The sequence below is a fragment of the Elgaria multicarinata genome, chromosome 3 (assembly GCF_023053635.1).
Source record: "Elgaria multicarinata webbii isolate HBS135686 ecotype San Diego chromosome 3, rElgMul1.1.pri, whole genome shotgun sequence".
NCBI lineage: Eukaryota > Metazoa > Chordata > Lepidosauria > Squamata > Anguidae > Elgaria > Elgaria multicarinata.
In genome coordinates, this window is record NC_086173.1 from 86,019,539 (window position 1) to 86,044,337 (window position 24,799).

The window sequence follows — 24,799 nt, forward strand, 5'->3', positions numbered from 1 at the left end:
TCTTGACCCTCCAGTTTTACTTCTGTGTCTAACCAGCACTTTTGGTGAGATTCTTTAGAGCAAGGGAAATGTAGCTTTTAATTGTGAAAGCGAAAGAAAGGATGTGTTATATCACAGTGCCACCTAGTGGCTATGTAACAGGAAAGCAGGAAAGGAAACACTCCTCATGTAGTGCTCAGATAGCAGTTCTGCAACAAAACCAACAGTTGATCCAATCAATAAACAGCCTGAGCTTAGCCCTGCTTCATGCCCATTGTAGATTGTGAAGTGGAGGCATATGCCAAAAAGGATGACATAGAGCAGCTTTGCCTAACCTGGTGCCCTCCAGATGTTTAGGACTACAACTCCAAACATACCTGACCATGGTAGCTAAGGCTGATGGGAATTGAAGTCCAAATCATCTGGGGGAAGGCTGGCTTGTGTTTTCCCTGACTATTGATTTGCAGGACCTCACTGCTCTCACAGTTTCAATCCCCCCACCAAATTATACTCCCTTCGATCAGCATTCCACTTCCAATGAACCCCTCCTCACCTTTGAACTCTCCAGATTTGTTCTCCTACACATTTATTTGAATAACGTCTAGCCTGGGCTACAACTTTTTAAGCCTGCATGTGGAATTTGAGGATAAGCTTCTGCAGACAGAGGGCCATACTTTGGCCTTACTCTTGTTTTTCTGCACATCTACACAGCCTTTTTAAAGGCCTTAACCAAGTCTTTATCACCTTTGTATACATCCACACAATTCTGCACCAGCTTGATCTGGCAAATAACAGTGATTCAAACAAACATTTGTGGAAATTGGTCCAGTAATTCAAGGACAAGTGGTCCATGAAATAGCTCCTCCTTTCAACCAGCCTCCCTCTGTTTCGGTAATTAATTTCACGGATTTTTCAACACACTTCCTTGGGAGTAAGTTCCATTGAACTTTCTAGATAAGGCTTTTTATTATGTGCTCATCATCACTCACGGAATGTTGTTTACAGGTACTTTAAATGTTGTCACCATCCAGTTTTGCTTCCAGGTTTTAAAAGCAACTTCGCTGTGGGTGGGTGGGGGTGGAGTGGGAAAAATCCAGTATTATTTGTGAAAGTGAAATAAAGCACTAGTTCCCACTGGTGTACCTACATTATTCTGCTGCACCACAATGCCACCTAGAAGTAATGAAGCAGAAAATATGAAAAGGCAAAAAAGGAAAATAATGCACACAGAGCTCTAATCTTGATTCGGCAATGAAAATAGAAGTAGAAACAATGAATTAAACAGCCTGATCTAGAAAAGCTCAATAATGGGAAGGGGAAAACATGGCGGCAGCAACCACAAGTTCCACAAAAAGTCTAGTTACACCTAAATACTACCCCCTTGATAATGAAAGGACCTTTCAAGAAAGCCAGTGTGGCAATAAATAAAGTTTATGCTTAGTGTGCTTCCAGAGAAGGTGTTTATGCCCCTAACATCATGCCTCATTCGTGGAAGTTTTCAAAGGGTCCAGACATCAGTGTTTTCCACTCATAACCTTTCCTTGTTTGTATGTTCAAGACATGCCATCACTCCCAGATATTTTGGGAAATGCACTAATAGAAGCCTGTCCGAAATTCCCATCTATTGGTTCAACAATCTAGTTCAGTAACCCTATTATTTTTGTGTGTGTTATGGTTTCCACTCCACAGTGCTTGAAACTGGAGATCCATCCACCTCATTCTGGTGATCCAACGGTGGCTCCACATTCTTCTTTTGGGCAGTAGTGAATCCTCTTGCAGGGTTGTGGATAGCCAATTTAGCTATGTATAGTTTCTCTCTGGCCTTTTTAAACTTAACCAAAGCAGACTCTCAAGCTTAACCCTTTCCTTTCTTGCTGTTTTCTTGTTCTAAATCATACCCAGGTTTTTCTCCAGGGGCAAAAGCAGTTCAGGGATGGGGGATTTGGGGCAGCCAAATGGAAAAGAGTTAACCAGCCCATCCCCTACTACCATTCCTCCACTGAAACATGCCTCAGATACTCTTTTTGATTAAAATCAAACTTCAGAGAAAAGATGAATATGCGACGTGTAGTTGTCTATCCATTCTTTCAAGAGGTAGCAAAGCATACAGTGAAAGAGAATGGCCAGATGCAAAAGAGGACAAGGCTCTGGTACCTTTAATAGTTGCAGAGAAGATATTTCAGGAGGTGTAGCTTTATTTGCCTTCATTCAAGAAAACATTAAAAACAAAAAGTTGTCAACTACATTCTTCTCTCTCTCTCTCTCTCTCTCTTTTTTTTTTTTTTTTACAGAGGCTTGCTCATCCCTGGTCCCTGGTAAGTAAATTTAAGTAGGCAAGTTGCAGAAAACTAGGCACATGCAACCATTAGTGCCCACAGATCAGAATGTTCACCCTAACCTGCATCAAGACACATCCAGTTAACAGCGTGAAGTCTAGTTGAGCACTTGCGATACAGATGTGTGTGTCCATCAGTTGCATGCATATAAACCTTCTTCAATGTGCATGTCTTTCTTTCTGGATCTGGGAAACAGCGTTTATTTATTTATTTAATTTATTTATTACATTTATATACCGCCCCATAGCCGAAGCTCTCTGGGCAGCTTAAAAAAGTTACAAACAGTAAACAGGGGAAAAAAGTATACAAAATTTAAAAACCATCAGAAACATAAAAACAACAGGATCCATTTAAAAACTAAAGTTCTGGCAGATTACATGCTATACCCTGTCAATGTGAAATTCAGCAGCCTTCCACATAAAGCAATAAAACCACAAAGCAGTTGGATTCTTACATGCCCACAGCGTAGCCACTTAACTATGGCTATACTAAACTATAGTGTTATATCACTGTAGTCCAATCCTATGAACGTTTACTTGGAAGTCAGTACCATCGATTTGAATGAGCTTACTTTCATATGGGTGTGTGCCTGGGATTGTAGCTACATCTGCAAATAATCTAGTAGTGCAGTATCGTGCCATTTTAGCAGTTGGACTGCTTTGTATCCACCAACTTGCATATACTGCATGCAGCGAACCCTCTGAATTCAGTCCTCAAATCTTGAATGTGATTAAAATTTGCAGAGGTATACATATAGATTAGGCAAATTATTCCTACTAGTTCAATATATCTGTTTATATAGATATATATTGCTGCTGTGTTTTCATGTTGGGTTGAGTCTCTTTGATCATTGGATCTATTCAAATTGATGGGGGGAGCATAGGGCACTGCAGGAGAAGAAATCAACGAAGATTGCCTCCCCCTCCTTCTGCCAGCATGTTTCTTCTCTTGGATCAGAACCCTCCTATGGATCGAAGAAGACTTCCTTCCATGGGAGGCTTATGCTAGATAGAAAGTATTTCATTCACTTTATCTATATTACCTACATTCTTCTTTGTTAAAAATAAACATTTGATACAAATAACAAGCTTTTAAGAGGAACCAAGGCCTTAATTGTAGACACAAACAGTAAAACACACTGCATGAATCTGTAGTGCTGCTTTCTCCCCAATAGCTGGCTTATTTATTTTTAGTAGTAAAAAAAATAAATCAATTATAATTTTATGGAAAATTGGGGAAACTCCCACTGATGTCACAGGCAGGGCAGTGATATGACAATCTGCTTGTAAACTTGTTAAATGTCTCATTCAGTTATTTTCTCCTTTCAGAGGAAGTTTGCACCTTAGTGATTACAGAAGCTTTTCCTGAAGATTCTGGAATGTTTAAATGCACTGCTGAAAATGAGTTTGGTGCAGTGGCATCCAGTGCCCGCCTTTCTGTTTCCCAAGGTAACTGTAGGTTCCTCTTCTCTTCCACCAGTTCTTGGACAGAGTAAGCTGCCTTAAACAGTCAGTTTCTTTTTTGAAGCGTAAGTTCTAAGTCCCACCAGCACAAAGCAATCTCTTACTCCTCAAAAGCACTCCTTGTTGAACTTTGGAAGATAGCAGCCCAGTTCTGTGTTGCCAGTTCTGTGTGGAGCAGAGCACAGAATCAGACTTTGAGTGCAATGTGTGCACTGAAAAGGGATTGTATTAAACATATTCAATGAAGCTTTGGACACTTGACTTACTTGAGTTTGAAGGCACCCTATGAAAAATGGCAGGGACTGCCATCAGGACTGGACTTTGGGGGCGAAGACCAGGTGCCACTCAGCAGAATGAACAGGAAGTCCCCCCAACACAGCAAGACCGGCTTACCACGTTACCATTTTAAGGCCCCACGCTTCATAAGACCATTGAGTCCAGAGTCTAACAGCACTTAACTACACCACTGAGACTTAGGCGCCCAGAGAATCATCAGAGGGGGCATGTTGTTGTTAGGTTGTGAAATTGAAGCAAGGCTCACAATGCCTAGATAGAAAGCTGTCCAGGAAACACATTCAAGCTGTTCTGAGCTTTCTAAAGAAGAGTAAATATAAATCATTTTCATTGAATAAGTGTAATTAATTAAGAGGCCTACACAGCTGGCCTCAGATTTGTGGAATGCACTGCCAGTGTGGATTTGAATCAAACCAAGCTCTCTGAAGAAATAAAGGCCTGATTTTATTGCTCCATTATTGGCTCTGAATTACGGATTCCACCAGGATTCCCATTCTTCTGTCCCAGATTTTAAAATAGCTGCACGTTATTGAGTTTCACCGAAACTATAAAAATCCTTTTCATCAAGAAGATAGGGAAATCCCACTGCGATGACTAAAGAGATTGCTAGAGTAGAGAGAGCTACAATAAAGCACTTTGAAATCACCTTCCTAACCCAAGCAGGATAATGGTATATATGGTGTGAGTCACTGCTTTTGGTTTTATTTCTACTTATACCACTGGCTCTGCTTTTCAGGAACAGAAGACACAGAAGATTTTAAAGCAGCTCCCTCACTGTCAGATATGCCAGCCACAATGAACATCAGCTCTGAACCAAACAGCCAATATGTAGTAATGGGAAGAGATGTAGAGGAAAAGTCTTCCAGTCTTATGCCACGAAATCCCTCTGAATTGGCAAATCAAGTGGAGCATGAGAGTTCCTGGCCACAGAATTATAGTGATGAATGCAGGGATTTTCATGGTGTTTATGGAAAACCTTCAGAGAATTCATTTCATTGGTAAGTCAAATCAAAGATTCTCATTTCTTTTCAATCCAACAATATCACCTGCTTTTGCTAGCAACTGCTTTTGCAAACAGGTTTTTTTTTTTTAAACCTGCCCTGCTCCATGTGACATGCATGGATTTTGAAAGACCTGATGCTGGTTGGTCTGCATGCATTTGTTAAATTAACCTGGAAGTCCCATGCTATTGCACAGGATCCTTTGTGCCACAGACCTTTCATGTAGCTGAGCTTGCCAGAAAAGACAGGTGGGTTGTTGATTACAGGTACTTCTATGCAATTATAGGGTAGTGCACAATAACCATAATAAGAACTCATTACAAATGCTTCTAACTGGTCACAGATTTGTCAAATTCATATTATTCAAATAATTCCCTATTGCTAAAGTAATAGTTACAACACAGTCCTATATATGTCTTCTCAGAAGAAAGTTTCATTTACTTCAATGGGACTTCCTCCCAGGTAAATGGAAAAAGGATTACAGCCTTAGTTAATGTGATTGACAACACATTTTTGCTCCTCAACTTTTGAAGAGCGAAAGAAAAATGCAGGAGAGAAATCATTTTCTACTAAACTAAAACCAACTCCTGAACCCTTGCCAAGTCTGCTAAATAGTTAACACCACATTATAACAATGTATTTGCATCAAGTACGATCAGTTTCCTGTGATGAAAAGCAACGTAGTTCTGTGGAGTTGATTATACTATTTCTGGATTTGGTAATCAACCTTTTAAAGAGAATTAGCTGTTCCTAAACACACCACTACAAGCAAGCCATAAGAGGGTTCATTTTTAATTAGAGACTTCTCTGTGGAATGATTAGACTTCTACAAAGTTAATTTCCATAGCAGGGCTCCCTCTAAAATAGAGATTCAGTTCTCTAGGAAGACTTCAGCTTCCTCCTGCAATCTGGAAGTAAGACATAATTTCCTTTTATTCCGGAGACACATTATTTTGATTTTAGCACTGAAATTGATTTACAGCTCTCATCTAACGTTTAACTATAAAATGTTAACTTTAGATTTCGAAAACCTAAGAAGAGGGCATATCTGGGTCCAGTGTAGTCTCATAAAACAGTTAAACCATCAATTTGTGTTCTCAGGACTGGAGCACGAGCAACTATGGAGGCCTTTTTTAAGGCCAATTGCAGTATGGGAGGGGTGGGAGTGATTTTTGCAGTGTTGTGGGAAATTTAAAATTGGAAAATTTTCTGGATTTTTTAAAAATGTAAATTAGGTTAATTTGAGCTAGAGTACTTGCATCAGAAAATTTTCAGTTTGCATTGGAAAATGTTCTAGAGCACGGATGGGCAATTTGTGTGTCCCAAAAATTTTGCCCTACAACTCCCATCATCCCTCAGCATGGGCTATGTTGACTAGAGCAGTTGGGATCCATAGACCAAAACATCTGGAGGGCCACAAGTTGCCCACACCTTCCCTAGAGAGATCTAATTTAGTGTGTTTATTTTACTTGTATTTAGTAAACAACAAAGCTTTTAAAAAGTACCCCGTGTTAATTTTTTTTGCCCCAATGCAGCACAAGCATGTGACCTGAAATATTTGAAGGGGGGGGGGAATTACTTATGGTATAATCCCTATCCAACTTTAGACCAAAAAATTTTTTTTTCACTGTTTTTTTGTTGGGATCATGGTTGGGAAAGAGTTAAATTGCCCCTACCCCTGAGCTGTTATTCCAATGAGAATTGTGTATGTAGGGGGAGACATGCCTATTACAAATAAAAATAAAACCTGACCGTTAATAAATGCATTTAGTGTCACATCTACTTTGACCCTTTGCTTCACAAGTCCTGGCTTCTATGTTATTGTAACTTTTTACATAGGTTGGCCACTTAGACAATTTTATTTATTTATTTATTGCATTTCTATACCGCCCAATAGCCGAAGCTCTCTGGCCGGTTTACAAAATTAAGACAATTCAAGTATAAAACAACAGTATAAAAACATAATATAAAATACAATATAAAAGCTCAACCAGATAAAAACAGCAGTAATGCAAAAATTCAAATTTAAAATACAAATTTAAAACACAAAGTTAAAATGAATTTATAGACTGTTAAAATACTGAGAAAATAAAAAGGTCTTCACCTGGCGTCTAAAAGAATATAATGTAGGTACCAAGCGAACCTCCTTAGGGAGCTCATTCCACAGCTGGGGTGCCACAGCAGAGAAGGCCCTCCTCCTGGTAGACACAAGGCCAAATAAGAGGACACAGATTTTCATCAGCTCATGTATATGTATAAGATAAAATGTAGAAATTTAACTAGCAATAAGGTACTTCTCGCCATAGCAAGTAGAATGTGAATAGGTTGTGTGTGTGTATGCTCAGTCTACTGCCCATGGGCTAACTGGTGATGGACAACCTCATGGCCCCTGATCTCCTTTCTTCATCTCCAAACTGGACTTTCAGCCTTTCTACAAAAGGCATTTATTGTCTGCTTGTGATTCCTCATTCATGGTAGTTTGTGGGTGCTTTACCCACAATGTCATCCTTCTCCAGGGCCTCTCCCGTTCTTTCTGACCATTATTGCAGTTTTGGTTTTTTCCTAATGAAGGAAGTCTAGTATTTCTATGAATGGTGGCATGAAACCCCAGTGTACTTACACAATTCCACTATATCACAGCGCCATTTAATCGATGTGTAATGGACATATAGAAAGACAGAGAAACAACCCCCCCCCCCCGGAAAAACCATCTTTAAAGGAGCCTATCTTAATCCCACGAAGAATCCAGAAGCAGAAGCCTCAGTAAAGTGGCAGGTTAAAAGCATCATGTAGAAAAGCCATTGGACACCTCTCCCTATAGGGGACACTTTCAACTGGAGGACTGTCCTCTAAAGCTGGACACCCTTTTTACAGGATCTCTGAAAACACAACCAGACTTTCCATGAAGTGACCTTCTCAGGCACAGATTTTTATACTGTTTCTTTATTCTGTCTTGAGTATCAAGATGTTTTAGGTCAGTTCTGATATTCTATATTGTCCCACACCCTGGAAACGTTTTAGTTTGGGAGTTTGTTTTGTTGTGGATAAGAAAATATTGGGCACTTGATTACACATGAGAGAGGGTACTGAATCAAACATACACACAAGAAGACAAAGCTACACAACAGCCAAGGTCTTACAGGAGCACCTTGAATTCCACCCACCCAAAACACTGTCCCCCCTCCAGAACCCCCTTTGGTAACAGTACAAACCAAAATCTAAATAATTTAAGGTTAAGAATAGAAAAAAATAATATTGAATTAATTATTTCCCTTTTCACCCAGTTCCAGCACTGAAATCAGGTTACATGGGGCATATCAGTAACTAAATGCATGACTGAAAATAACTTACTGCCATCTCCTGTATTTGAAATTTATTCCCAAAAGGTGATGTCAGTTCCAGCGTTACGTTTTGCATCCTTGGGATACATACACATGAAATCATTTCATCAGAATTAGTCATTGCTGCAACTGGTTTAAAAGATAATTCCATGAGCTGGATCAAACTGGAATCTAGAATCCAGTCTGGATCAGATTGCCTTTGAACAATGAGATGACATTAAAGTGACACTTGCACCGATGCATCTACAGAAAATTCCAAAAGCCCACAGATGCACAAAGTTTTACAGATAGACTGCTATGCAGATTTAGAATGTCCTTTGGAAACCAGTGTAAGCCACTTGATAGCATTATCACCATTAGCTCTGAGAGTTGACCTGGCAATGTCCCACTATATTAAGTGAGGCTTACTTTAAGTAAGTGTGCACAGGATTTCAACCGAAGGGCCTATTCACACATTTCTGTCTGTCTGTCTCTCTCTCTTTTAAATATCTTGGCAACATTGCTTGGTACTTCACAATATATTTCCAATGAATGATAATCCTATTCTAATTTAAGGCATAGCAAACTAGGCTTTGTTTGAATTAGGTAACCCTGTACATTAGTAGTGGCCAAAAGCTCATCTTGCATTTCAAAACTGTATTTATTTATTCAGATGTAGGGGTCACTGCATGTTAAAGCAATAGAACACATATGTGTGTTTCCTTGGCTGCACTCTGTGGGACCCACCAGCCCTGGGGCATCCCATCCACTTATTCTGTCTATTTTTTCTTATCAGCTGTCATCTTCATGGCAGGGAGCAATTAGGTAATAGTGGGGAAACACCAATCTTGATTAGAATTACTATGAGGGGGGAGCGGGGTTAACTCCTCTCTCCCCACCTCCTCCAGCAATCCTGACCAGAATTCTGATGCAGAGATCACTGTTTCCTTGCTCCTAATAGCAGCAGGGGAACTGCAGTCTTGATCAGGATCACTTAAGGATGTTGGATTTTGCAGCTGATCAGCTGACTTTTGTTCTGTTGTCCATTCAACTGATGGAACCAGAATTTTTTTTATCTGAATTTTGTTCTACTTGCACTAATTTGCATGTGTGCTAATGAGCACTGGCACAAATCCAGGAGCACTGGCGTAAATGCAGTCGCGTAAATCTCCCCCAAAATGCCTGTGTAACTCGGAAAACACTGGTCCACTGCAGAATCTGAATTCATTGCAGGTTTCTCTGACTTCCCCAAGATCACTGAGGGGAAGGTTAAAGCCTCCCACTTCTGCCCAGTGATCCTGATTGCTAGGAGGCAGTGTATGAGTATGTGTGTGAGTGTCCTGGACCCATCCACCACCACCACCTCACTCACCCCTAGCCCTCCTCCACGTGCATGGTCCCTGATGGGTCCTGCAATGGCTAATTGCAGAAGGTTGCTAACCGCTGGATCAGAACAAAGCTTTAGGCTAGAGATGAGGCTGGGCATCTGGCAAGGGAAAGTCTCCTGATGGCAGAGTTATATCATCTGAGGTGACTCAAAGGTTATTTTAGGGAGCAGAGGTGTGCAAGCTTCACTTCCTTACTCAAGCTATTTAGCGTGCTTCCAGACAAGGAAGCCATTGCCCTCATTCATGGAATATTATGGATGGTTCAGATGATGTAAGCTTCCTCTCATAACCCTTCCTGTGTTTTCCCACTGCCTCTTCCATTTTGTTTAGTTTTTTTTACCACAGAAAACTCGTTAAGGAAGAAAAGGCTGAATAGCCGCCCGGTGCCTTTTCCTCATTAGCACTAGGATCTCTCCGTCTGGAACCACTCTTACAAACTTCTGCGTTCACTAAGGAATTGAGAACCAATTTCAGCCTCATTCCTTTCCATGTCTATCTTTGTTCACTCCCCTTCTCACAGATACAAAGCTGTTCTTTAATTGAAGTCTGGCTGTCAAAAAACAACAACTGTTCATGCTAAACTCGCAGCGCTAGAATCTGACTTTAACAAAAGAGAGAGGTGACCTTTAACATTCCCACAGCAGTTTATGAAATTGATGATTGCACTACAATTTCCTCCCACACCTGCCAGTTTCTATGTTTGACTGAAAAGGCTTGATTTTCAGCTGGGACCCATTTCCTTTCCATAATCACTTCTCTTTTAGGAAGAATTTATGTTAATTTGTATCCAATTAACAGTTTTAAAATGGGTATCCCAAGTAGCATTCAGGTGTTTTTTTTAACCCTACTAGTTATCTCCCTGGAAATGACAAAGAAACAAACCAGAAAAAGGAAGCAGGTACTTTTGGTTTGTGTATTAAAAACCTTTTTTTCCTTCTCCAAGTCAAGTTGGATCAAAGCAATATAGCTTTTACACATCTTTTGAATTGCTAATTCAGCTAAATTAGGAGGCTATGCTGGATCTTCACTTTGTGACTGAAAGCACAGGAGTAAATCATTGAACTTTATTTTTTATTCATTCCAAGTCAGCCTAATTATCAGAGGAATTGTGGAGTAGTACTTTGGCTGACCCCAATTATTATTGAGAATTGTGACTCCTGGCTGTTCTGAGTGGATTAGGCTGAACATAGTTTTGTTGTGCAGCTAAAAGTTACTAAAAGGAGTGGGGGATAATTTCTCAATGTAAGCAATGTGGCCTAGCCTAAGCATCCTTACTCTGAATTAGCTAGCAACTCCGATCAGGATTGTGACTTCCTCGTTGCCATTTCTTCCCCTTCTAAGGGAGAGGGACTAGAACAGCCTTTTCCAAGCATGTTGGACTGCAACTTACATCATCTCTGACCACTGACCATGCTGGGGGAAATTCTGGGAGTTAAATTTAATCCAGAAAGACTGATGTACTGTTTTGTTTGCTGGGGGCTCCACTGATTCAGGATTGGGGATTTCACAGTTTTAAACAGGGTTGCATTTTACTTAAAAATCTTGATTCCAGTGTGTCTGGATCCAGCATTGCTTCTGGATGCTCCAGTGGTGGCAGTAGCTGGGATCACATTTCTGCAGCTTTGTCCAGTGCACCAGTTGTGTCTTTAGCGGGATGCTTAGGCCCATAGTAATTCATGCCAGTCACTTCTAGGTTGGACTACTGTTACAAGCCCAACATGGGGCTGCCTGAAAGGCTTTGGCCTGATTTGAATTAGGCTGAGGAATTGTTTTGACCGCTGTGTCTACTTTTTTTATTATTGGTTTTTAAATTGATTTGTCAATTAAACTTTTGTAAGCAAGCTTGAGCATCCGCCCCCCCCGAAAGGCAGGGTACAAATGTTTTAATAAATTTGCAAGCAACATATCACGGCTTTGAAGGCATTCTTCATATTATTTGTCACAAATGTTCTTAGCTACATGTTTCTTATAACCTTACCAGGAGGTGGATAGCCCAGGTCCAGTGATCTATGCTCTGGTAATTTCCTTTTTCTATTACTGCAATGCATTAATAGTGTCTTTAAAGGGGCTGCCTTTGAAGACACTCCCAGCAACATTAGCTAGTACGAACTATGGCCGATCATACTACGTTGGTCTTCTCTCACTTGAACTAGCTTTTGATGTATTCCCAGGCCCAATTCAACGTTCTGGTTTTGACATATAGACTCAATACCTGAGGGAATGCTTCCTCCCATATATACCTACCTATACCAATGAGCATCCATGGAAGTGCTTCTTCAAGTGCTTCCTCATCCAGAGGCTTGGAGGGTGGCAACAGAAGTGAGGACTTTTTTGGTTACATCCCACCCCATGGCTCTGGAATGCTCTGCCAAGTTCTGCTCACCTGACATCCACACCATCTTTTCCACGCCAGGCTAAGACCATTTCTTTCTCCCAAGCTTTTAAAGAATTTTAATACTTTTAAGGTGCAATCTTATGTATGTTTAATACAGGAAAAAAGTCCAACTCCCAGCATTCCCTAAACAGCATGGGACATGCTACAAGTTGTAGGACTTTTTTCTGTCTTAAACATGCATAGGATCGATGTGTAAGATTCAATACTTTAGTCCCGGCAACGTACTTTTATTATTATTATTATTATTATTATTTATTTATATAGCACCATCAATGTACATGGTGCTGTACAGAGCTGTGTTTTTAGGTTTTGTGTCTATATTATATTGTGTTGGTATGTTTACTGGTTATATTCAGGCAACCTGACTGCAAGTAGTCAAGTCTCCTTTATTGTTTATAGCCAAAGGCCATTACAATATCATATGATCCAAGGTTATATATTATGTTACAGTTTTTGAATTGTATTATTCCCAAAATACACATTCCAATACCTTCATTAGCCCAATTAATCAGGCAAGATGTTATAAAAGGCAGGTGGGGTTGACTAGGTGGTGAAGTCACACTGTCTTCAGTTCAGAGTAGTCCCAAGGTGTACGGAAAGGAGTCTAGAGATATGCAGGATAGTCTGAATTTTCAGACTATGTGACTTCAGCATCTAGTCACCCTTTTTCTCTCTCCCTGCCCCTTGCCAACCTGCCTTTTATAACAACTTGCCTGATGAAGAGATCTGCAGGTTTTGAAAGCTTGCACAATTTTTGATGATCTTTTGGTTGACCTAATAAAGGTTTTACAGTGACATGGATTTGGGGGGAATTTTGTTATGGTCAACAGAACTACATTTGCTTTGTATAAATTATATTAAGTTGATATTTTTTTAAAATTATGCTGCATAACACCTATGGAAATTTACTTTTGAGATGTTTAATAAATAAATAACATGCCAAGACCTTAAGTAGCATACCATGCCATAGTTGACCTAAGGACTACTAATAGATTCAGGTGGCTGATCCTGGAAAAATTCAAGTCTGGGTCTGCATGCTGTGAGGCCTGCATGCTGTGAGGCAAGATGACCAGATGACCCGAGAATGAAAATGGAAGCAGCTAATCTCATTTTTCCACACCTAGACATGATGGTTGTGGGGGGGAAAGAGGGGCGAACACCAGGCTCTTTGTTTCTTCAGGGTTTTTTCCCCCTTTTCTTTTTTGTAGCTACCTATTGAGACAACCAGCCAGTTGGAAAGTTCGCAGAGACTCTCTTTAAGAGAGGAAGGGCAGAAGGGTGCTTGAACAAAAGGAGCGCCAGCAGGACTAGGTTGAAAATACTGAAATCTGATCGTGCGCTGCAGAATCGTCGTTTGCCTCTGCTTCAGAATCAAAGTTCCCTCGACCGCGGCAGCCGGAGGGGGGGGGGGGTCATTTTAAAGTGAACCGAAGAAGGGCGCGTTCAAGGCACCGCAGCTTCTTTGGCATCTTTTAACGGCGCAATCCCACACGTTTACTCTAAAGTAAGCCCCACTGTATTCAATGAGGCTTGCTCCCAAGTAACTGTTGCAACCAAACCCCCCTTTTTTCCTGCAGCTTTCGTGCACACTTTGCAACAAACAGCTGCAATTATTTTTCCATATTACATACTAGCCGGACCACAAGCCCAGCCTCTCTGACTGCCGTAGTCGTGCTTTGGTTCAGAAATGTATTCCAAATTCCCCAGCGTTCGTATGCATGTTCCCTTGGAAATGTCCTATTGATGCCTGTGGGGCTTTACCAACGGCCCTGTGCAAAATTAGGCGCGCAAACTTAGCCTCGGCACAGGGCCAGGCTGCAAAATCGCGGGACCGCTAATCCTCCCGAGTCCGACTGAGGCTAGTCCTGGCTCGGTAGTTTGTGGATTGCAGCTTTATTTGCTCAAAACTGTAATCCTGGCGAAGTTCAGTGGGCGTCTTTCTCAGGAGGCTTCAATGAAATGGCCGGCAACGATTAAAGGGGGAAGAGAGAATTTGGATTTTCAGCTCCTCCGCCAAAATAGCCCATGTACTTTCTTTTTTTTAATTTGCCCCCCTCCAAAAAAAAACCCAAAAAAGTTCCATCCTCACGCAGATTAGTAACTAGGCGTGCTCCTTGTAAGACATTCCGATTTTGCTTCTCTTTCCCCCGTCCGGTATCGCTGCTGAAACAGGCGTCCGGACAACAGTCTCCAACAAGATTGTACCAATAGATTGGTGCAGTTAAGGTGCAAGTAAACCCCATGAAGTCGTTAGGATTTGCTCCTGAGGACATACGCATGGTAGCGGGTTGTTTAAGTGAGGCTGCCATCCTGTACTCTTACCTGGGAGTAAGTCCCAGCGAACGCAATGGGACTTGTTTCTGAGTAGACATACGTAGGATGGCGCTGTAGCTCGCTGAGTAACGCAGCGTTCGCTCCGTTTGTTCCCGTAGGTGCTAGTGGCGGTCAGGCAGGACGGGGACTCTTATTTTGATACGCAAGCCTGGGTAGGTGGACAAGCGAGTACATCAGATGTCATTATTTGGCAGCCGATAAAAGTCACTGGTCTTATTAATACTAAGCAGAGAGCTACTATGATTGTAGTCTGTGTTAGTGAATGGCTAGCTTTCCCCCCCAACAGGTGATACCGTCTTTTGCTTATAGGTAAGATCCCTCTTTGTTCCTCCCCTTACCTCTTGATTTACCTCTAAATGTGCTTCCCTTGGCTGGATCTGTAGTGAAGAGTGTAAACCGAGCATACTTTCGCAGAACTTCTTTCCGCTTTAGGGGAGTGTTCAGTCGATCCCATTCTGTGTACCAGAAAAGGATCCTGATTCCGTAGCATGCAATGTGTTAGGCTGCAGTCCTAAGCACGTTTATCAAGGAGATTTAGGACTGCGCTATTAGTCCCGGATACAAGGAGCACTGGAAACCTGTCTTTCAAGACGAGCTGTAGAGGAAACGTTGAGTTCGAACGTATTTGTGTGCTCTTTGACCTTGCTAATTAGGACATGTGTCTTAAGCGTTCTAATTAGACCAGGATCTCACTGTCTGGTTTAGTTTGTATGGGGATGGAGAGACTTCTTCCAAACTTCATGTGAGAGCAGTGGTGGTTGCTTTGTGTTTTAGAGCGGAGAGATAATATTCATTTAAAGTGTTCAACCTGTTTTTCATTCTAGTTTGAAGGTGATCCAAAGATCTTATTTTATTCTCACTTTCTGCGAATGAGGTGGTAGGGACGTGGCAGAAGAGGAGAGGTTTTTTTGGGGGGGGGGGTATCATTACTTGGAACTCCTTACCTGCAACTTCTTATAATTGTCAAGAACAAACAAAAATATTTAAATTGCACTTTTAAAAAACCCTAATAATGTGATCTCTGTCTCTCTTTGGAGAATGTATGACCTCATGGAACCTACTTTAGGTTCCCTTATGAAAGGAAGACCACATACTGCACTTATATATATAGTAGCAAAACAGCTGATCTGGAACCCTGTGGTGTGGGGGAGCAGCTGGTAGGAGGGATTTTGAGTGGGGAAAGTTGCTGATGTTCTTCTCCACTGCCACTCTTCTACTCCACTTTGTTGCCTCCTGAGGCTTGTATATTCATGAAATGTGGAGTTTACTGGACAGTTGGTTTTTTTTCAGCTACACATAACTTGTGTTTTTAAAAATATTTACTATCATAAATTTTTGTATCTTTTTAAAATGAAACTTCCTCCTCTATAACTTAGTTACTTAAAATATATGGTTTACATCAGTCCTATTAAAGGTCTCAGGGCTGAAATATACAAGGTATTTTTGTCCATGAAAAATGTTCCGTTGTCCCTAGATAATATGCACCCTGTGTGGGGCAATCATGGATGGAGTGAGCAGTATTCACACTGGCTGAAAGAAGTGCCACCGCCATTGTGGGAATTGTTGCTATAACCGTATCGGAAAATGCCAGGTTCTCATAACATTTATCTCTGCAAGTGTATACTTGGGGCAGTTGTGTGAGCAGAAAATGAATTGTGGAAACATAATTTCCTTCATAAGTTTTATATATATGAGTTACTAAAAGTTCAGGTTGATTTTAATTTAAAATCTGTTTCTGCATGGTTGTTCAAAGATGCTATAGAAATCAGGTAACCGGGATCTAATCTGAAAGATGTCTAGACTCATGTATGTATGTTCTATGTGCATGTGTGTGTGTTCAGACACATAGGTATATGTATATATACCCACACATACTGCACACTATCTCTGCAGGTTTGAGCACAATCTAGGCAGAGGGAGAAGTTGCTTATCCCATTGATTTCAGTGGGATATAAGCATACCTTTTCGGTTAGACCTTGTATCTATAATTGTTAAAACAGGTTTGGTTGGTTGTTGGAGGGCTAACAGTGGTTAAGGAACCATTATCCTTATATAGTTTATTACATTATCTTTGATATCAGTTTGAATCCTTTTAAGTAAGGTGCATTGGAACATTTTGTACACTTCTAATGTTGTGTTAGATTTCTGGCTAATGTGCTTATGCTAAAATATTCAAGGTTATTTTCTGATCCACAAAGGCTGAAAGCTTATCTTGTAATGAAAGGGAGGTTGGTGGTGAGCTCCTTGCCATCTGTTCATTATATATTCCATTTACTTACACACAAATTGTGACGCATCTATGGAAAAATTAGACACAACTAGTTCAACAGTTGCTGTCAATGCTAAGTTCCCAGTAGTACACATAGAATCATAGCCATTTGCAGAACCAAGATTTTACATTGCTTTAAACATCTCTATTAATAGACCACTGTGTTATATGTTGAGCATTTAGGTCATCCTGTGGGCAAGTTGTATCTTTTAGTGATAACTATGGGTGTAATCCAGCAAAGGTAGCTCATTTATTGAGTTCCGTTGATTTTAGTGGGTAAGAGTTTAGTATGCACTGAATTGATGTGTAGATTAATATGAGAGGGGTTTTTGTCTTGAAAGGCAGTATAAAAATAAGTTAGAGTGTGAGTGTTAAAATGTAAGTATATGCTGACAGTAACTTTTAAACGCTTGTCAACATTCAGTGGTGTATTTGAATGTTTTAACATTTTAGCAATTTGTCAAGAGAATTATAATAATAGGTGGGAGACAGAGAGATTAGACAGGCATTTCTCGGGGATACTTTAGGTATAGGTTAACCTATTTTTGACAAGACTGGACCGCATTTATCTATTTGTTCCCTTCTAATTTTATGAATCTACATAACCTTTGCTAGTCCTTGTGGCATGCCATTTATTTTAATTTTATTTGTATTGTTTTCCCAAAGGGATTGTCATCATCAAGAGAGCCACTCTTTGCTGAGGCAGGGGTTCTATTCCACCCAGGAACCTAGCCAAGAAAGGCCACAAAATTTATCATCTAATTCTTTCCAGCCACCAACCCAAAGCCCATTTTCACCTTCTAAAACTCAGGACAATTGTGAAAGCTTCCCCATGAGTGTCAGTAATCTCCCATCTGTGTCCTCTATGTATCAACCAAGCATGTTTAATTATGAGCGTCCAAAACACTTTATCCAGTCTCAGAATCCATATCAAGGGAAGCCACAGCCTCCAGGACCAGAAACCTCTACTGCGCTTCCAACCAGGCAAACCAAGCAGTCTTCCATTCTAATCCAGCCTTGTAACCCTAACGAGAAGAAATTTTCTTCCTCTTCATCGCTGAGCTCGCCTATCTCGCTCTCCTCGCCTTCATATAGCGCTTCATTTCCCGTAACACCTGCATCTGCGCAGTCTCCTGCTAGCTCCTCATCTGGGCAGAGGATTTCATCCATGCATAACCAGTCCCCTGCAGCATTCCTTTGTTCCGTGTTGCCCTCCTCACACTTTGATTATAATAGCCAAGGCCCTTCCTCGGTGGAGTCAAAGTAAGTACGTTCTTTCCCTTGCTTTGAACTGTGTGTACATATGTCTCTTGAAACCCTCAACGTTGTTCATGCTACGCCTTCCATTCTGAGTATATGGTACACAATGCAAGTGTTAAATGTTGCAACTGGTTGAGAGGGGAAGCCAAGAAGGGAAAGCTTTGAGTGCCCTTCATTTTGAGAAGTCTCCTTCAGTTTGTTTTGTTTTTCGAATGCTAAGAGATGGGAGGTATGCGGCATGGGGCTTTCCAAAGCTTAATATAAGGAAAGGCAAGACCTGGCTGAAAAATAAAAATAGATGCAGAACATCCATCCTTCACATACCAGGTCTCAAATGCATAATATGTGAATGCTCTTCACCTTGGCTTTTTTTCACAGTTGGCCTCTTTTGTGGAGAAAGATGCAGCAGTTGACTAGATTATGGCAAAAGTCATGACTATTAAGGGTTTTTTTAATGCAGTGGTGGGGAACCTGTGGCCCTCCAGATGTTGTTGAACTACAACCCCCAAAGAGCATGGCCAATCGTCAGGGATTATGGGAGTGGCACTTTATCAATATCTAGAAAACTACAAATTCCCTAACCCTGTTGGATGAATGGTTTTGTATTAAGTCAAATAAATATCCTTTGTGTCTTTCCAGAGGTTTTTAAAAACATAAATTATGGCTCTGTCCTCTTTAAAAGAAAAGAGTTATAGCTCGTCTGGGGTGATTCCTACTTTATGCTTTAGTAGGACTAGCCCACTAAGCAATTTAGCTGTAATCCTAAACAGACATAAGTTCTAGGACTTACTTCTGTGAAAACATGCTTAGGACTTTACTGTTACTTCTGTTTAACACTGTTAAGATGGACCCCTTTGCATATTGAGACAGAATAAAGTCCTACAACTCCCAGAATTACCCAGGCTGGCTAGGGAATTCTGGGAGTTGTGGGATCTTTTTCTGTCTAAACATGCATAGGATTGCAACTTAAGTCTTACTGTGTTCTGCAGGCTTATACTTTCTCACTTGGGAGTATCTAGGATTTCAGCCTTGGTAATTCTTTCCCTTTGAACATATCCTGCTTCCGTTCTGTGTATCCACACACTAAGCAACTGACATAGAATAAGTGGCAGTTTCACACTTGGGTACAATCCAGTCCTAAGGGGAAAATATTTGGTGACTTCAATGGAAGCTAGATCCTGTTGCTTTTCAGTATTCTGTGTGTTTGCCAATACATAAATTGACTTAAAACAGGAGAATATATAATGGAAAATGGAAGAAGGGTTTTTACCCACTTTTTAAAAACTTTGAAATATTTAATGAAAGCTAAACAGAAAAATGAGCTAGTCAACAATTGGAAGACGTGTGTGTGTTCCCAGAATAAGGGACAACTCACTGGTATTTCAAATAACACAGAATGTTCACACTTTTCCATCCCCCAACCCTCGTTCTACTCTGCTGTGAAAAGCAATGGCATCCACATTCTGCCTAATACCTGAAGGAATGTTTCCTAATAATAATAGGACTGAAACACAGGTGGGCAAAGAAGAAGTTTGGGCATAGCAGTGCGATTTGTAATTCTATTTAGGAATTTTATGTGTAAAATTCCTGAGGCAACTACAATAATACATTATTCCTGAGGCAACTACAATAATACATTAAAGGAATGCATGGTATTTTATAATACCACTATTTAAGACCTCAACACCTTGTGAGCCATGGAATCCTAGTCCATCTTTAAGACTAGGCCTGCAATCCTAAAACTGTTTACCAAGAATTAAGTTCCACTGTAGTCTGTGAGACTATAATGCAAGTAAACATGTATAGAATTTTATTTATTTATTTATTTATTACATTTCTATACCGCCCAATAGCCAAAGCTCTCTGAAATTGAGAAATTGCGTGGAGGATGACAAATGGAAGACACAATAGTGAATTGATGTGGAAAGTAACATGCAAGTAAGGCAGATTCAGGAATAGATGCTCAGTATCATCAATCCTGCTGTAAGACATAATAAGCATTCATTGTGTGCTTGTTCATGGGCGCACAACGATTATAGGTGAATTGCCAACAAGATATAAACTAAAAATATGGACTAACCCATAAAAACATGGGCTAGTATTTGGACAGTTTAATCTTTTATTAAATGAAATAAGATCTTATTGTAATTAGATTTTCAGAGATCTAAAATTCAATCCTAACCTCATTGCTGGATGAGTTTTAGTATTGGGGGGTGGGAGTCTACTGTGCCCACAGAGAGCTCCACTGGCAAAATGCTGCCAACAGTAGCAAGAGTAAGGCCCTGAAACAGGTTATGATGGGGGTGGATTCAAAGCCAATTTTGGATCTCCCTAAGTGGGCCTAATATAGACTTCGATAGTCTGGCATAGGGATATTCCATCCCGTTATAATCAATAGAAGGGAACACTGTACTGAGGTAAAAAGAAGGGGGGAAATCTATCCCTACTTTCCGCCATGGCTTCATAGAATCATAGAATAGCAGAGCTGGAAGGGGCCTACAAGGCCATCGAGTCCAACCCCCTGCTCCATGCAGGAATCCACCCTAAAGCATCCCTGACAGATGGTTGACCAGCTGCCTCTTGAATGAATCTAGTGTGGGAAAGCCCACAACCTCCCTAGGTAGGAGGACGCAACAGATTTGCCTCTCCGTTATCACATGACCTGACTTAGAATTGCTGGGCTTGAGAGATTCCTTGTCTCTCTATCTTTAAAACTAAAGAAGTTGGCTATCACAGTTGCCTTGTTGGAAACAAGAACCATGGGCAAGTGTCTGTTTTCAAATCTCTTCTCTAAAGATATTGTCCTAGATCTTAGAAAACAAATAGGTGGGACATAGCCTACTGGAAAAATATGCAATATTTCTACTGAATTAATACACTATTTCCCTCTTCCTTTGTACCCTATAGTTAGAAGAGCATTCAATAAAAAGTAAAAAATCAGGAATGGACCAAAAAGAGTCCCATGGTTCAACAATCTTTATTTTTCTTCTTCTAAACCTTATTTTTTTGGCCCCACATGATATAAGTCACATAGAGGGTAATACATATGGTACTGATGGTGTCCTCCTTGCATATGACCTGGCCGACAATACAAACTCTTAATGGAGTTTTCTTCAGTACTATGTCATACCTCCAGCCCCAAATAATGACCTGTTCGCCCTTCTTCTTTCCTAAATTAGCAGTTATTCAAAGCCTATGTACAAAAAGCAAACCAGCAGCACCAGACAAGTGCAGAAGACTTCTGACAGAGAGATACAAGGAACGAAAGACGCCCTCATTCAAGACTTGGAAAGAAAACTACGATGTAAAGATAACCTTCTCCATAACGGAAACCAAGTAAGAAAACATATCATGTGCAGAATACAGTATATCTGGTAGAGGGGTGTTAACAAGTTAATGATTGAGCCGAATCACTCTGAGCTTCGCTTTCCTACAGTTTGAGCTCCTTAAATGAAATTAATCAGTGTAGGCCCACTTCTTTATGTGCGTGTGTGTGAGAGTGAGAAAGAACTTTGAGGTGTGACTATGTGTATGTTGCAATGCCCACTGAAAACTGTTTGATGCCTGTCAAGCAGACTCATTCTCCAGATTAATCTAGGAGCATGTTTAATACTGAATGTGCTCATTTCAGAATGAAGGTGATTCCACTGGAGCTCTTGTCATCCAGAGCTATTGAGCTTTAGCAGCAGTGACGTCTTGGGTATAAGGTGTCTCCTGAGCCACCAGTGCTTGCTTTCGCATCAACTGCGTTTTGTGGGTGTAATCCTGTGATTTGTAGTTGATACCACTGTCTGCGGTCATATAATCCATCAGCAAGGATGTGAGGGATCAATGCAACCATGAAAAGTATGTCAGGGTATGTGGTAGGGGACAATTGGCTACTAATAATATTAATACTGGGTGCCACTGAGAATGGCTCTCTGACCCACTATCCTTCTGTGGTGCCTATTTCAACTTACCTGTCTCCTGGCAGTGTTGCCATGTATTTCTCAGAAGCAGTCGTTGATAAGGAGGTTGGAGGAGAGGGGAGAAGGCACATCATTGTAATGATGCCAGGATACTGGGTAGGTTGAACTAGATGTTAGAGTGGGAGGAAGGAAATCAACCCAGGGCTGCTATTTTCATTGGTAACGCTGTGTGTGCTTTGTACTACTTTTCCCACCTTACTCATACCCCTTTAAAAGATATGCTGTTGCATTCTGCTCATCTTTCCCCTTTCCGTGGGGGTGGAACTGCAAAAGGCAATCTATTTTAATCCTGACCGTCTGCACCTTGAGTTTACATAGAGCCCTTGATACTATACTAATACATTCTCAATTCTGCCCTTATGTGTTGGTTCAGGCTGATTCTAGTCCAAATGAGTTAAAACTTCCCTTTATGAGAGCTGATCTCTGAAATTAATTTGGTGCTTTATTTGGATATCAATAATCTTCTGAGGAAAGGTGTGTATCTAGCTTTTTCCAAGGTGTGTGTTTGGATTGTGTAGCAAGGTGTGGGTGCAGCAGCAAAAACAAAAATAAAAAAAACAGTTTTGGGTCAATTTTGTGTATTAACAAGAAGTACCCTGAGAGAGACATGGCATCCAGATTAACTCTTTTTATTTATTTTTTATTTATTTATTACATTTATATACCGCCCCACAGCCGAAGCTCTCTGGGCGGTTTACAACAATTAAAAATAGTAAACATTAAAAGTATACACAAATTAAAAAAACATAAAAACCGTATAAAACAACAGTATCCATTTAAAAACAAGAATTCTGGGGTCCATTAAAAACAAACTTAACGTTGTTAAATGCTGTTAAAATGCCTGGGAGAAGAGAAAAGTCTTGACCTGGCGCCGAAAAGATAACAACGTTATCTTTTTATTTTTATTGAATAGGATCATGTACTTGTCCATGTATTCCTTTCTCAATTTTTAAGATTGCAGGGAAGAAAAAGCAATTCTCTGAGTAAATAAAATAGTGAAATACTTCAAGGAGTTTTGTTGGTTGTGCAATACTTCCTAGTGATGTAAGAGAGGCAGATATCAAGAAACAACACAAACTCAGGAAAATGTGCAACAGGCTAATATCGAAGATAAACTGGAAGCGCTGGCTTGATCAGTCCCTCAATCAAAATATGGTGATTAGGATTATCCCAGGAAAATGGAGGGATCGTCTCTGCCTGCTCCCAGGATCCCCTGTGAGTCATTTGCATGCACAGGGATGATCCTGGGGGAAAAGGCCTGTGTAGAAACGGCCTGTGATACATTGATATATAGACTGCACACATAATTCAGCAGCTCTCTATTGGTATGATACCACTTCTTTTACCAGAAATGAATATTCCCATGAACATTTTCTTCTGTGGTGAGCTCTGTAATGCTGAATGACAATTAAAGCCCAATTAAAGCCACTCCCTGGCCTTTTCTAACTAATTTTTCTTTTCACTTTGGCCTGTGTTAAGCGTTTAACCTACGAAGAGAGGATGGCTCGCAGGTTACTTGGACCAGAAAATGCTGCATCTGTGTTTGAACCTCAGAGTGAAGAAAATCCACAGGACCCACATGTAAGTGGTTTGTTTTTTTAATTGTCTCTATACAATCTGGGAGACTTCTTGGGATTTGCAAAAATAAAGTATTGCTGGAGATTAGGGACTCTTTATGATGCGAATTGGACGTAGGAGATGAAGGAGAATTTGTGGTGGTCTCTGGGTGCCCATAGTTATCGTCCTCATGATGATATTATCATTTCAAATGCCTCATATTAATATCCATGTAGAATTGGGTTATATAATCAGTAGCACTGCTAGGATACCCACTGTGTTTCTAGAATTTGCACAGGTTAGTGATTTCCAAACTGTATTGGATCTTCTTGATGACCTACTCCATGTAGCTCTTTCCAACAAGTAATTGAAGATTTTGTCTCTCACCATGAGGTGATTTCTCTCCCTCCCCAAGTCTTGTAAATCGAGCCCATTTATAAAATAAAGCAAACACTGCAATAATAGTACAAGGAAAATGGGATGAAGCTCAGTTGACAGATGCTCCATGCTTTTTAGTATAGGCTTGCTCAAATGTGGCCCACCTGGCCTCCCATAGTCATCACAGCCCAGAGGCAGAAGTAAGGTTAATGGGAAGAGAACAGGTGAAGCAAGAGGTCAAGAAGCTATGGAGTTGTAGGAGTGGTGAAGACCATAGGATGAAGAAAGCTGATGGTGACTGCGGCAAAAGAATGCTCATGTGAATGAGTTTGGTCCATTTATATCAATGGTTCACCTAATGGCAGATACATTTGTTTCTCCATTCAAGTAAATGCAACAATTGAATGTGGGGCCACACTTGCCTTCTGCAGTTAAAATAATGGGGTCTTGGACAGGGGATGTATGGCTCCAGAGAAGTAGTATTTGCTCCATTAACTTGTAAAAAGAAAATGGAAGGGTCTTTAATTGGAAAGCCATTGATTGCTGGGGAGGGGTGGGAGGAGGAGAGGAGGGGAAGTTCACATCCGTGGCCATAGGTAAATACCAGATTGATGATCATTAGTTTAATGTGTGTTTTGCCCTAGAAGCTGTTGTCAGTGACCCATTCAGCTGTTGAATTTATACTTCCCTATTGGTTGATGAGCATAAAACAACACTAGAGATTATTATTTTTAAAAAAGCAGCCAATATCCCATCAAGGCATAGCAAATTTACCACCCGTATTAGAGGGTTGTGAACCCACGGTGGTGTAAAATGTTTTTTAGCCTGCACAACCAAAATGCAGTCAGCAGATGTGA

The 24,799-nt window shown here is 40.5% G+C and overlaps 2 protein-coding genes and 1 long non-coding RNA gene across 12 annotated transcripts in view; 2 read left to right on the top strand and 1 right to left on the bottom strand.

Annotated features, from left to right (window-relative positions):
* LOC134394928 (palladin-like) overlaps positions 1-2,311 on the top strand; it is a 23,157-nt gene extending 20,846 nt beyond the window's left edge. For all 3 annotated transcript variants that reach the window (XM_063120789.1, XM_063120788.1, XM_063120790.1), the window contains exon 6: positions 2,271-2,311. In XM_063120789.1, coding sequence (XP_062976859.1) covers positions 2,271-2,302 — 32 coding nt within the window. In that variant the 3' untranslated portion in view covers positions 2,303-2,311. The remainder of the gene's footprint in view (positions 1-2,270) is intronic.
* LOC134394929 (uncharacterized) overlaps positions 1-14,548 on the bottom strand; it is a 21,377-nt gene extending 6,829 nt beyond the window's left edge. The window contains exon 1 of the long non-coding RNA XR_010025208.1: positions 14,499-14,548. This is a non-coding gene — a long non-coding RNA (uncharacterized LOC134394929). The remainder of the gene's footprint in view (positions 1-14,498) is intronic.
* The window catches only part of MYOT (myotilin), a 28,944-nt gene continuing 7,774 nt past the window's right edge, over positions 3,630-24,799 (top strand). The window contains exons 1-4 of one of the 8 annotated variants that reach the window (XM_063120784.1): positions 3,630-3,763; positions 4,809-5,070; positions 21,219-21,375; positions 23,487-23,588. In XM_063120784.1, coding sequence (XP_062976854.1) covers positions 3,694-3,763; positions 4,809-5,070; positions 21,219-21,375; positions 23,487-23,588 — 591 coding nt within the window. In that variant the 5' untranslated portion in view covers positions 3,630-3,693. Of the gene's footprint in view, positions 3,764-4,808; positions 5,071-14,712; positions 14,820-17,445; positions 18,043-21,218; positions 21,376-23,486; positions 23,589-24,799 lie in introns of those variants that run through there. The other 7 variants (XM_063120785.1, XM_063120782.1, XM_063120783.1 and 4 more) reach the window with 7 other exon arrangements.